Genomic DNA, 12,569 nt, shown 5'->3' with positions numbered 1-12,569 from the left:
TCTACTCAGAGCACAACTGTGTTCACCTGAGGGGCTCCATTTTCATCATCATATCTTCTTGAACAGAGAAGAGTGTATGCTCAGTGCCTTCCATCGTTTGTGTAAAACAAATTTGTAATATCTCAAGAAACAGGTCCCAAGGCTATCACGTTAAAAACATCTTGTGCCTCAAAGAGAAATGACAAGACTTACCTTGATTTTTCAATGGTAAAGGCATAGTTTCCCTGAGTTTGCTTAAAAGGTTTTTCATTTCTCGCATGTCTCTGCAAAAGTGATAAAAAGAAAAAAAAATCAGCTGTAAGTTTTTGAAATGCAATCCCAAACAGTCTGTTCTATGAGACAATCGGGAGACGAGAGTCTGTGCTTAATTGTACTAGCTCTAGTTTCCAGTAGGCAAATATTGAATTTATTTTGCTTTTACAAGAAAAAAAAAATCTGAGACTGATGGCTGTGGAAGGAGTGAGAGCGACTCTGGCAAACATTTCCACCGGGCATTCTGCTGTGGGAGCCCTCGTCCCTGCCCTCAGTTGGACCTGGCTGGGGTCAGAAGAGTCTCTGGTGACAAGGACAGTATTGCAGCTTTATGAAAGGGAGGTCAAGGACATGCAAGTAGAGTAACAGGGGTCCTCGGGGCCAAGCTGAGGCTGGGTGACGTTGCTCTCAGACTTTCAGGTCAGATGGCTGCTGTGTTTGTACAGGTTCACTTGCTACTGTCCCATTCCCGTGACTGAAATTCAATGTCCCACAGGAGTTAGGGATTCACAAGGCTCAACATTCATTAAATTGACTTGGACTGATGGGAGACTGAAATTCTAAAACCTTCAGAGAAGAGCTCTTCACAGTGGCAGGAGAGATATTGTGGAAGACAGAGAGAGAGGGAGAGAGAAGCACCTGGGACAGAAGGACCTGCCCCTAGCACCTCGCATGTAGGTAAGCCACTGCGTACCTCCAACATTGCTGTGCTCACATCATAAGAGTATGTGTGACCCCCAAATCAACAAACCATGGAGCAGGAAGCCATTCCAAGGGCTTCTAGTTTGGGGTAGAGGTCAGTTGGACTTTTCAAATCCTTGGGGCAGTAGTTCTCCCCATGTTGAATTCTCTCCATGTAACTCATCCATTGGAGTTAGTGCTCTTGAAATCATGGGACATCGTGGTAGATTTCATTTACAAAAGCAAAAATCAGATACGTCTTTTTCAGTTAGCTCTAGGATAGGGACGCAACAGCAGCAGGTACTGAGGATTTAAGAAAGCCTTTTGGGGGAGGATCATCTGAAAGTTGAGGAAATTTTAATCACTAACTTATTTTTCTTTTGCTCTATGAAGAACAAGAATCATCATTTAATTTTCCATATGAAATCCTTCAGTTCCTTGCGGTATTTCTTTACAAAATTCTTTTATAGGCTCCACACCCAATGTGGGGCTTGAATTCACAACCATAAGATTAAGAGTTGTAGGCTCGACCAGCTGAGCCAGCCGGGCGCCCCTGCCCCAGTCCGTTTCTTGATATACAACTGTTGTCTTGAGTATGGTTTGAGGAACACTTGTTCTAGGGGAGGCCGGGGACCCCACAGCATCTCTCCTTAAGCACCGGCTAATATGTAACAAGGAACTCTTTCTCAGGAATAGCTAATTGGAGGGGGCACTTGGGTGGCCCAGTAGTTGAACATCCGTCTTTGGCTCAGGTTGTGATCCTGGGGGCCTGGGATTGAGCCCTGCATCATGCTTCCTGTAGGAAGCCTGCTTCTCCCTCTGCCTATGTCTCTGCTCCTCTCTCTGTGTCTCTCGTGAATAAATAAATAAAATCTTTTAAAAAATCTTAAAACAAAAAGGAATAACTGGAAAAGGAGAAGAAAGCAGCTTTGTGGGTCAGGTGTAGAAATAAACATAAGAAAATCAGAATCCTTTCCCATAAGTATGAGGATACGTCTGTGGGGCACAGATGTCTATAAGGCCCAAAAGGTATTTCTAGAGAGAGAAGGTGAAAGGGGGGGGGGGACCAGGAAGGCAGGGCCCCACATCGAGAAGCTCAAGGGGCATATTCTGATTTCCTGTAAAATCCTCAGAGGCAGATGGGATGGGAGGTGGGCGGGCCGACCATGGGAACCAGCTGGGAATGCAGAATGTGAGACTGAGGCAGAGTCTCCCCAGACAGCACCGATTCTCAGTCCTGGTGCTCCAAGGAGAATCACCATGTGCCAAGACCCCACCCCCTGAGAGCCTGATACAGCTGGTTTATGGGGATGGGGGCTTGGGAATCAATGTTTTTAAGAAGCCCTCCTGGGTGACCCACCCAGTGTTAGGCGCCCTGATGTGTCAGGGCAGAGAGGGAGAACTCAGGAAACAGCCTTACCAGACCTGGGCTCCTGAGCCTACTTATTTCAGCCATTCCCACCTTCTTTGAACCTGAATCTGGACTTTAGGGCTGAACTTCGAAACTATGGGTTATACTCTCCCATTTCTTCTTTTAATTGAGGTAAAATTGGTATCGAACATTATTGAAGTTTCAGGTGTCTAACATTACAAATTGCCATCTGTACGTACTACAAAGTGATTACTTCTGCAGGCGCAGTTAGGCTCCAACACCCTACAATTGACCTCTTCCAACCATTTCGCCTCCCTCTATCCCCCACCCTTCCCCTCTATAACCGCTAATCTGTTCTCTTGTATCTGTGAGTTGTTTTGTTTGCTTTGTTTTTGTAGATTCCACAGACGAGAGGGATCCCATGGTATTTGTCTTTCTCTGTGTCACTTATTTCACTTATCATAATACCTTCATGATCCATCCATGTTGTTCCAAGTCACAACTGAACAGTATTCCATTAGGGTGTGCGTGCACTCACACACACACACACACACACACCCATCTTTTTGTGGTTTTCCCATCTTTCTTTTTGTAACTGATTTCTAGTTTCATACTATGATAGTAAGGAAAGATACTTGATATGATTTCAATCTTCCTGAATTTACTGAGACTTGTTTTGTGGCCTAACATGTGATCTGTCTTAGAGAGTGTTCCATGTACACTCGAAAAGAATGTGTATTCTGTTACTTTTGGATGGAGTGTCTGTATATATTTATTACGTGCATCTGGTCTAGTGTGTCATTTAGGGTCAATGTTTCCTTATTAATTTTGGATTTGCATGATCTATTAGTTGATGTAAGTGGGATGTAACCATCAGTACACTGCTGTCAGTTTCTTCTTTTAGGTTTGTCAATCTTGGTTTTATATATCTGGGTGCTCCTTTGATAGGCATATATATAGTTAAAAGTGTTATATCTTTTTGTTGGATTAACCCTTTTACATTATGTAACGCCCTTCTTTGTCTATTACCACAGTCTATGTTTTACATAGACTCTACCCCCAACATGGGGCTTGGCTTGGATTCGTGACTCCAAGTTCAACAGTAACATGCTCTACCGACTGACTCAGCCAGATGCCCCCCCTGTTATCACAGTTTTTGCTTTAAAGTCTATTTTGTCTGCTATGGATATACCTACAGCAGATTTATTTTCATTTCCATTTGCATGAAATATCTTTCTTCCCTTCTCTTTCAGTCTTTGTGTGTCCTGAAGTGAGTCTCTTGTTGGTAGCCTGCAGATGGATCCTATTTTTATTTATCCCTTCAGTCACTCTATGTCTTTTGATTGGAGAGTTTTGTTCCTTTACATTTAAAGTAGGTTTTGATAGGTAAGTACTTATTGCCATTTTGTTAATTGTTTTCTGGCTGTTTTTTTTTTTAATATATTTTTTTCTTTATTTATGATAGTCACACAGAGAGAGAGAGAGAGAGAGAGGCAGAGACACAGGCAGAGGGAGAAGCAGGCTCCATGCACCGGGAGCCCGACGTGGGATTCGATCCCGGGTCTCCAGGATCGCGCCCTGGGCCAAAGGCAGGCGCCAAACCACTGCGCCACCCAGGGATCCCCATTCTGGCTGGTTTTGTACTTCCTGTCCATTCCTTTCTTCTTTCTCTCTTACCCTGTGGTTTCATGGCTCTCTTTAGCGTTTTGTTTAGATTCTCTCATTTTCTTTGTGTTTTTATGGTAAGTTTTTGCTTTGTGGCTTACCATAAAGTTCACAAATAAGTTCCTATGTATAAAATGGCCTATTTTGAATTACTAGCAACATTCCAAAACTTTATATTTCTTCTACCTCCTGCCATTTTATATTTTTGATATCCCATTTTACATCTTTTAATTCATTAATTAATTTTTAAAGATTTTATTTATTTATTCATGAGACACACAGAGAGGAGAGAGAGAGAGAGAGAGACAGAGACAGAGACAGGCAGAGAGAGAAGCAGGCTCCATGCAGGGAGCCTGACCTAGGACTTGATCCCCAGTCTCCAAGATCAGGCCCTGGGATGAAAGCAGTGCTAAACCACTGAGCCACTGGGCTGCCGCTACATCTTTTAATTTAATGTACACTTTAAGTCTTGTAGCTTCAGTTAGCTGTACTATTTTTGTCTTTTAACCTTCATAGTTGCTTAGAAAGTGACTGATTCACTACTTTCACTAAATATTTACCTTTTCTGGTAGGATTTTGTATATATTTCCTTGTTATTAATTAGTGTTATTTCTTTTCAGTTTAGAAAAGTTCCTTTAACACTTACTGTGATTCTGGGTTACTGGTGATGAGCTCCTTATAGCTCTTGCTTATCTGGAAAACTCCTTTTTAAAAACTATTTTATTAAAAATATTTAATTTACTTATTTGAGAGAGAAAGCACCAGCAGGGGGAGAGGCAGAAGGTGAAAGAGAAGCAGGCTCCCCACCGAACAGGGAGCCCAATTGGGGGCTCAATCCTAGGACCCTGAGATCATGACCTGAGCTGAAGGCAGATGCTTCACCAGCTGAGCCACCCAGGCACCCCTTGCTTGTCTGGAAAACTCTGAATCTCTCCTTCAAATTTTTTTTAAGTGGGCTCCATGCTGGGCACAGAGCCCACTGTGAGGTCTGAACCTGTGACCCCAAGGTCACCTGACCTGAGATCAAGCATCAGACACTCAACAGACTGAGCCACTCAGGAGACCTCTCCCTCAACTTTGAATGATAACTTTGATAACTTGCTGAGAATTCTCTCTTTTTTTTTTTTTAAGACTTTATTTATTTATTTGACAAAGAGAGAGAGAATGACCCAGAGACCACAAGCAGAGGGAGCAGCAGAGGGAAAGGGAGAAGCAGGCTCCTGGCTGAGCAGGGAGCCTGATATGGTGCTTGATCCCAGGACGCTGGGATCATGACCTGAGCCGAAGGCCAAGGTTTAACTGACTGAGCCACTCAGGTGCCCCAACTTGCTGAGAATTCTTGGTGAGTTTTTTTCCTTTCAGCACTTTCCTTTCAGCTACTCTCTCCTGGCTTGCAAGGTTTCTGCTGACAACTCTGCTGGCATACTTATGGGGTTTCTTGTGCTGTTTTTTTAAGATTCTCTCTTATCTTTAACTTTTACCATTTTAATTATAATTTACCATTTTAATTATAATTATAATTACCATTTTAATTATAATATGTCTTGTGGATCTCTTTGAGTTCTTTTTATTCAGGACTCTCTATTTCTTAAATCTAGATTCCTTGCCCAGATTAGAAAGGTTTTCAACTATTATCTCTTCAAGTTTCTGGTTTCTTTCTATAAGTTTTCTGGCCTTTTTTTTCTCTCTTCTCTTTCTGGAGCCTCTCTTATATAAACATTATTCCACTTGATATCTCAGAGGTCCCTTAAATTATCTTCATTTTTTACAATTCTTTTTACTTTTTGTTCTCCTGCCCAGATGACTTCTGTTGCTTTCTCTTCTAGCTTGTTGATGAGATTTTTGGCTTTATCCAGTCTGCTCTTGAACCCCTTTAGTATACTTTTATACTTTTTAGATCAGTTATGGTATTCTTCAGCTCTGTAACTACTCTATGGAACTTTCTTATATTTTCTATCTCTTTGTTGAGGATCTCCATGTTCATCCATTCTTCTGAGTTCCTTGAGCATCTTTATGACCATGACTTTAAACTCCTTATCAGGTGGGCTGGGCTGCTTATGTCTTTTTCATCAATATTTTTTTCTGCTGTTTTGTCTTTTTGTTGTTGTTGTTGTTGTTTGTTTGTTTGAAACATAATGTTTTGTTGAAACATTTGGTCTTATTCTCTGTGTTTGTTTGTATGTAATAGTCAAATCAACTACCTCTTCCAGCCTTGAAGAATGTCTTTGGGCAGGAGAGGTCATGTGGAGCCCAGATATGCAATCCCCTCTGATCACCAGAACTAGGTGCTCAAGGATTATCGTCTGATGGGCTGCGCATACCCATATGCTGTACCAGGGTTATATCTGTGGTATGGGGGTGGGTGGGATTGGCCCTTGGCCTGGCTGTGACATGTGCTTTTGCTCTGATGGTGAGTGGGATTTTCACCTGGGCATGCCTGCCAGCTCTAACAGGTTAGAGAGATAGTTCCAAAATGGTGCCCACTGACACTAAACTTATCATTATCAGGGTAGGAAGAGGTCACATATATAGTGGCCATCAATGTCTCTGTCTCTGGATAAAGTCTCAACATTTTCCTGTCTCTCTGTCAGGTGCTTTAAGATTAGTAAATTGGTTTCCTTCATTTATGATCTAGGCACTTTTCAAATTACTGTTTTTGTGTTGGGTCCCAGGGCAAGTGAATCTGTGCATGAGTCCATAAGAGTGGGTTCTCTAGTCTCTTGAGTTTTATAGTTATCCTGGATGTACTCTTCATTGGCTTTTAAAGCCTGGCATTTAGGGGACTTGTATCTCTCATGCAGGGTCTAAAGGTTAGAAGCCTGATGTGGAGCACAGGCCCCCCCACTTCTTAGGAAAAGTTATATACTTTTTGAGGTCCCTCCTGATTATGGGTCACAGCACTTATGGTGTAGTCTTTTTTGGCAAGGCAGCGTCTTTGCCTCTTGTACCCATTTCAGTGCTGTATTTCTTGTCCTTTGTTGTGGAGGCTCCATGCATCCAATTTTTTGGTCTTTTTCAGAGGAAATTATAATTGTGTATTTGTTGGATCCATAGGACGGAGTAAGTTTACATCTTTTTATGCCACCATCTTGAACCCAACTGCACTCTCTCTTATTTTTGTTCCCAGCCATAGCTGGCTTTCTTATAAACTCAGAAGGCTTAGATAGCTGCTGTGCAAGGTTTCTGTAAGGGAAAATGTCTTTTCTGATGGATTATGCCCTGATCATGGCACTCTGGCAGATATTTCTTCCTGGGAATGGAGCAAAGCATTTTCTATTTCATAAATTAAGATAAATCATTCCCTCACCATTTGTCTATAGCTGTATCAGACCGTGCCAAACAGCTTTATTGTTTGAATTGTTAGATTTCCAAGCTTACACAAAATCCAAGTTTTATTAATAGCACATAATTACCACATGGTTCAATTTTCTATAAACACAGAAATTCAGTAATTAGCTTTAGAATTATATTACAATATGAAAGTAGAACCACAATGGCTATAAATGCCATTGTGTGTTACATTTCTAAAAATAAAAAAAATAAAATGTTCATTATCTTGTCAATGATTCAACTCCACACAAAGCCCTCAGTGGAATTGCCCAGTATTCATTCAACTGCTTTGTGTCAGCTCTGGGGACATTAGTAGCAAAGGACATGATATCACTGTGGAGGCCAATAAACAAGGGCCTCATCCTCCAGCCTCACAGAATGGCATTTTTAGCATCTAGATGAGCCATGGCACTTACTATTATATTATTATTGCTTCCTTTCCCCAAATGAAATTAAATCACTGTAGAATATTTTCTTCTTAAGAAGGAAACTCCCTCTACTGCTTGTTAAGACAAATGCATTAGCTCACTTTGACCACTAAGCGGCCATCAGCTACATTCTGGGGAACTTTGAGAAGGGAGCTCTAGGAACAGCTGTCTGTCAAATGGACAGAATGCTTAGCTCCTGACTAGCAAGCAGTTCAGCAGGCCATTTCCTACACCTGAAATCCAGGAATCTACTTTCAGCATCTTTGCATGATCGTGGATTCTTCTTCTTTAGATAAATGGAAATTTTGGTACCTGGCCCAGGGGGTGAGCTGTGATGGTATCTAGATTCAACGGTCTTCCCAAGGAAGCACACTGTTTTCATTTCCATGGAGACACAGTGTGGTATAGGATAAAAAGAGGCCTGGGAGCCTGTGACTGCGGGAAATTCTGCTATCATTCTACTGTAGGATTCGGACTCTCTACCTTCTGTTACCTCAGTTTTCTGAGATTTCTGAAATCTGAATCTTGAAGACAAAAGCTGAATCTGAAAGAGAAAAATCTCAACTTTCACAGTCCCTAAGAGTATTAACTGGAGGAATACTGGCAGCCTATTTAGGGTAACTTCCCACTTACCTTTCAGTGTTCTCAATGTCTGTGGAAACCTGCCAGGAATGTTGCTGAATATCTACAGGGGATGATGAGGAGTCCTCTAGAGCAGGTGTTTCGGTACTCTCCTCAATTTTGCAATCCAAACTCTTGGTTCCCCCACCAGGCTCCTTTCCTGAGTTGGGGGCGGTGAGAGGGGGTGTTGGTAAAGAGAAAAGGACAAGAAATCATAAATTCAAGTTCTATAGCCAAGATATCATTGCAAGGATTGTCCGTGCTTTGAGTTATAGGCTCCATTAACCCTAATAAATTTCTGACTATTAGATACAATATTAATTCAGTTGTTTCTGAATAACATGAATATAGATATCTCTATCTCTAGCTATACAAATATGTGTGTGTGTGTGTGTGTGTGTGTGTGTAGCATGTTTTGCAACATTCTGGGAAAGATAGTTGGAGGTCAATGGAACCTTAAGATCAAGCTAAAAGTAAGGGCTTAGTCTTTGATGGAGTACTTGGTGCTCTGTTATCCATTCCTAGTGAGGTAGATCAGGTTAGCTTGGGGGGTGGTTCAGCTTGTAAAATCAGGCTGCTTTTTGGTTCTTTGATTCAGAGGCAACTAAGAGGACCAGGAGCAAGTGACGACCAGCAGGAAGAAAGGGTGCTCCTGCCATTCTCTCTGACTCTGACACTGGCTATCTTAGATTCATATCCCTTAAACAAATATAAATTTTGGGACCGTGTATGTGGATAGTAGTAGTATCTTGGTATATAGCAAACAGGAGAGATTGTGGACTTGCCTTCCATTTCCTTGGCTTTCCAACCTCCTTCAGTTTATGCTTTTATGAGGAAATAGTTCAGCCTCAAGGTCCAGACTTGCTCTGCTGAGACCATAAAGTGCTATCACCTAAAGTGCCATGTGCTTACTAGGTAGCCATCCACAAGCAATGCACTGCCAGTCCACTAAGACTTGTATTTACCATTACTAATCTCAAGGGAATAGATCAATACTTCCTAGAAACAAAGCTTCAGATTGGTTCAGCAATGAACTCACAAAAAATTAAGTGGGAGAGTAGTCTATGGCCCAGATACCCACTGTTAACATCTGTCATTCTGCCCTGACCGTTTGTCATCTGCAATGGTGTGTCCTCATATCAATGGGAATGGCCTGTGAAGCTGGAGAACTGAGTTTTATCAGTTGTTTATTCACTGACTCATTCATTTATTCACTTACAAATATTTCTCAACTGTCAGCTAAGTATCAGATCTTGGGCTTGGTGCTAGATTGTTTCTTTTACTTTTTTACCCAGTGTTATTTGTAGTACGTTGATGTACCTCTAGACTAGTTGTTAAGAATTTGTTATAGCACAATATCATTGAATATTCATGAGATAGCAGCTATACCAGGTTACCTCTTAGCTCAGTTTCTCTAAACCTGATGTGTGTTTTGCATGGTTAAAAAAAAACAACATAGGGGCACCTGGGTAGCTCAGTCGATTAAGCATCTGCCTTTGGCTCAGGTCATGATCTCAAGGTCTAGGATCGAGCCCCACAATAGCAAGAAGTTTGTTTCTCCCTATCCCTCTCCTCCTCCCCCCTACTCGTGTTCTCCCTCTCTCTGCTCTCAAGTAAATAAATAAAATCTTTTAAAAAAATAAAAAATATATAAACAAGAAATAAAACAAAAACACTTGTGACTAGGATGGTAAAATCTAATAGGAAGAATATCCCTTGGATGCTCGACTGGGGGAGATTAACAAAAATCTCATCCCTAAAAAAAAAAAAATAAATAAAATCTCATCCCTGTCACTTCTAACCTATATGGCAGCAACACAAGGAAAAAGAGACAAATAATTAAGTGGTAATTAACTGTGCACCATTCATCAACCTATAGTAGAAATGGACCTCTGACTATTCAGCCAAAGCACAAACACAAGTTTACTGATGAGAACTTTTGGTCCTTTTGTGTGTACTTTATGCACATTGATCCTGGGTGATGGAATTGCTTTTCCAATTTTATGGTATGCTGTTGGGGTGAAATTTAATTACGCACGTAATTTAGCATATTATCATTTCGCAGTCGGAGGGCACTGACCTCCTAAAAGCATTTGCACTGGCTTCCTGGGAGAGTGTACCAAATACAGTCCATCTGCCACCACCACCCACCTTCCACCCCCGCTGAGCCGGGTCAGCCTTAGGATACAGTTCTGTAGGGGGGCCAAGGTCTGCGAGAGAAGCAGAAGGGGGGCTCCCCAGACAGCCCTCTGCTCCTCAAAACTCTGAAGGATTGGGCCATCTGAAAGCACACATGCTCCCGCGGTACTACTGGGGAGTTGAAGTGCATTCGGGAGCACAGTATGCTCTGGGCAGCCAAGGGGGGAGAAAGAAGATACAGAAACAGACTCCATCCTCTGCCTTTGGGCTTTGCTTGGCTTGGAGCCACCGTAGCCCCTGTCCTGCGGTCAGAGCTGTCATTCAAATGAGAACAGGGGAGGACACAAGGGAGCGTGATGCTCTTTCTTGGAGTCCTCTCTCTACCTCCCTCATATGTTACACACATATACACACACACACACACACACACATACTTTTTACACGAAAAGACATAAATAGAATCCAATCCACAATTAGTTTGTTTAAACTTGCTCCCTGCAATAATTCTCCTTAATAAGACAAATATTATAATATCATTCTATAACTTTTTCTAGGTAAAATCACTGTTCCTATATTCCTGAAACACACCTGTGAACTTGTAATGCCAAGGCATAGCCTCCTTTCCCTTATTTTTCAGTGGCTAGTTCTAACTTGGCTCATGTACATGAACCAAAAAAAAAAAAAAAAAAATTAAATAAATAAAAGCCTTGGATGTTGGGCTTGCAGTTTGGTGTTGTCTATCAGTTCACAAAATCTCAGAATCTTGGTCATATTGTATCTTCTCTGGCTGAAACATCTTAAAAGACAGAAGGGATCAGTATGAATTTAAGGGGTTTTCAGTTCCAGAGTATTTGCAGGGTCGAGTTCACCCTGCATGTAGGTAATTGCTTTCATGTACGGAGAGCAGTGATTTTATGCAGGGCGTCCCTTCCTAGGACAGTGTCTGGTTATTGCCTTCATGGGACTTACTTATCTCTTGAAGAAATTATCTTGCTTATGCATTTGTCACCTAAATACATTTTAAATAATATATAAATTTGAGTCTTTTTTTCCCTTGTAACTCTTTCATATCTCTAATGCTATGTGCTCATGGCTCCCGATTTCTTTGCATGCCATCTCTTGGGTTCCACATCTTCAGCTTTTCTGGATTCAGTTTTCATTGTGTTGCAGCATATCTGCAACTAATTATTTCAGGAATATCTGTGGAATGTAGAATTTCTTACTCTTTATGTAACCGAAAATACTTTTTCTTCTTCTCTCTCTCTTTCTCTCTCTGTGCTCATACTTAAATTTTAATTGGCTGGATATAGAACTCTATCTTCAAAGTAAGTTTCTTTCAGAACTTGGGAGATACTATGTCCTTATCTTAGTACCCATATCCAGAGTGATTTGCATGTAGACTGTTTATGGCTCTGTGAAAAAAATTTATGGTATTATCTTTAAATTTTTGATTTATGAGATGCCTCCTAAGTATGTGTAGGTATAGCTTCCCTTTGTGTTAATCTTTTCTGGCATTTGACTGGCATCTACAATCTATTATTTCCCCTTTATTATTTTGAGAATTTGCAAACCTTCTGCAAACCTGCAATAATACAATGCATACCCAGGTATTTGGGTTTTACCAACTGTTAACATTTAGCTATATTTTCTTTTCTTTCTCTCTCTGTAGCTCTCTATATGTATGTGTATGTATATAAATTTCATATATAGAGATTAAATGGATTATATGTAATTTTTATATAAAACTATATATATATATATAATTTTTATGACCCATTTAAGAGTAAGTTGCAGACATTAATGGCACTTTATTCTAAATACTTCAGCATATATCTCCTAAAGAACAAGTATGTTTTCCTACATAACCTCAGAACAATAATCACACCAAAAAAATATTTAACTTGGATTAAGTATGAGTCAACTTGATATAATACCATCATTTATTTGATACAATACTATTATTGAATATATAGTCTATATTCACATTTCCCTAGTTGTTCCAACCATGTTTTTTTTTTTTTCTAGCTTTTTCTTAAATCAAAGGCTCCAGTTAAAGATTGTGCACTGCATTTGGCCATCCT

General features: G+C 40.7%; 1 protein-coding gene across 3 annotated transcripts in view; it reads right to left on the bottom strand.

Moving 5' to 3' along the window:
• RGS7BP (regulator of G protein signaling 7 binding protein) overlaps positions 1 to 12,569 on the bottom strand; it is a 102,598-nt gene that overhangs the window by 16,691 nt on the left and 73,338 nt on the right. For 2 of the 3 annotated variants that reach the window (XM_072826623.1, XM_072826622.1), the window contains exons 4-5: positions 8,362 to 8,509; positions 193 to 263 (exon numbers count right to left, since the gene is read on the bottom strand). In XM_072826623.1, the coding sequence (XP_072682724.1) occupies positions 193 to 263; positions 8,362 to 8,509 (219 nt within the window). Of the gene's footprint in view, positions 1 to 188; positions 264 to 8,361; positions 8,510 to 12,569 lie in introns of those variants that run through there. The other variant, XM_072826624.1, reaches the window with a different exon arrangement.

The sequence above is a fragment of the Canis lupus genome, chromosome 5 (genome assembly GCF_048164855.1).
Source record: "Canis lupus baileyi chromosome 5, mCanLup2.hap1, whole genome shotgun sequence".
Lineage (NCBI taxonomy): Eukaryota > Metazoa > Chordata > Mammalia > Carnivora > Canidae > Canis > Canis lupus.
This window is presented reverse-complemented; position numbering and strand designations above follow the sequence as displayed.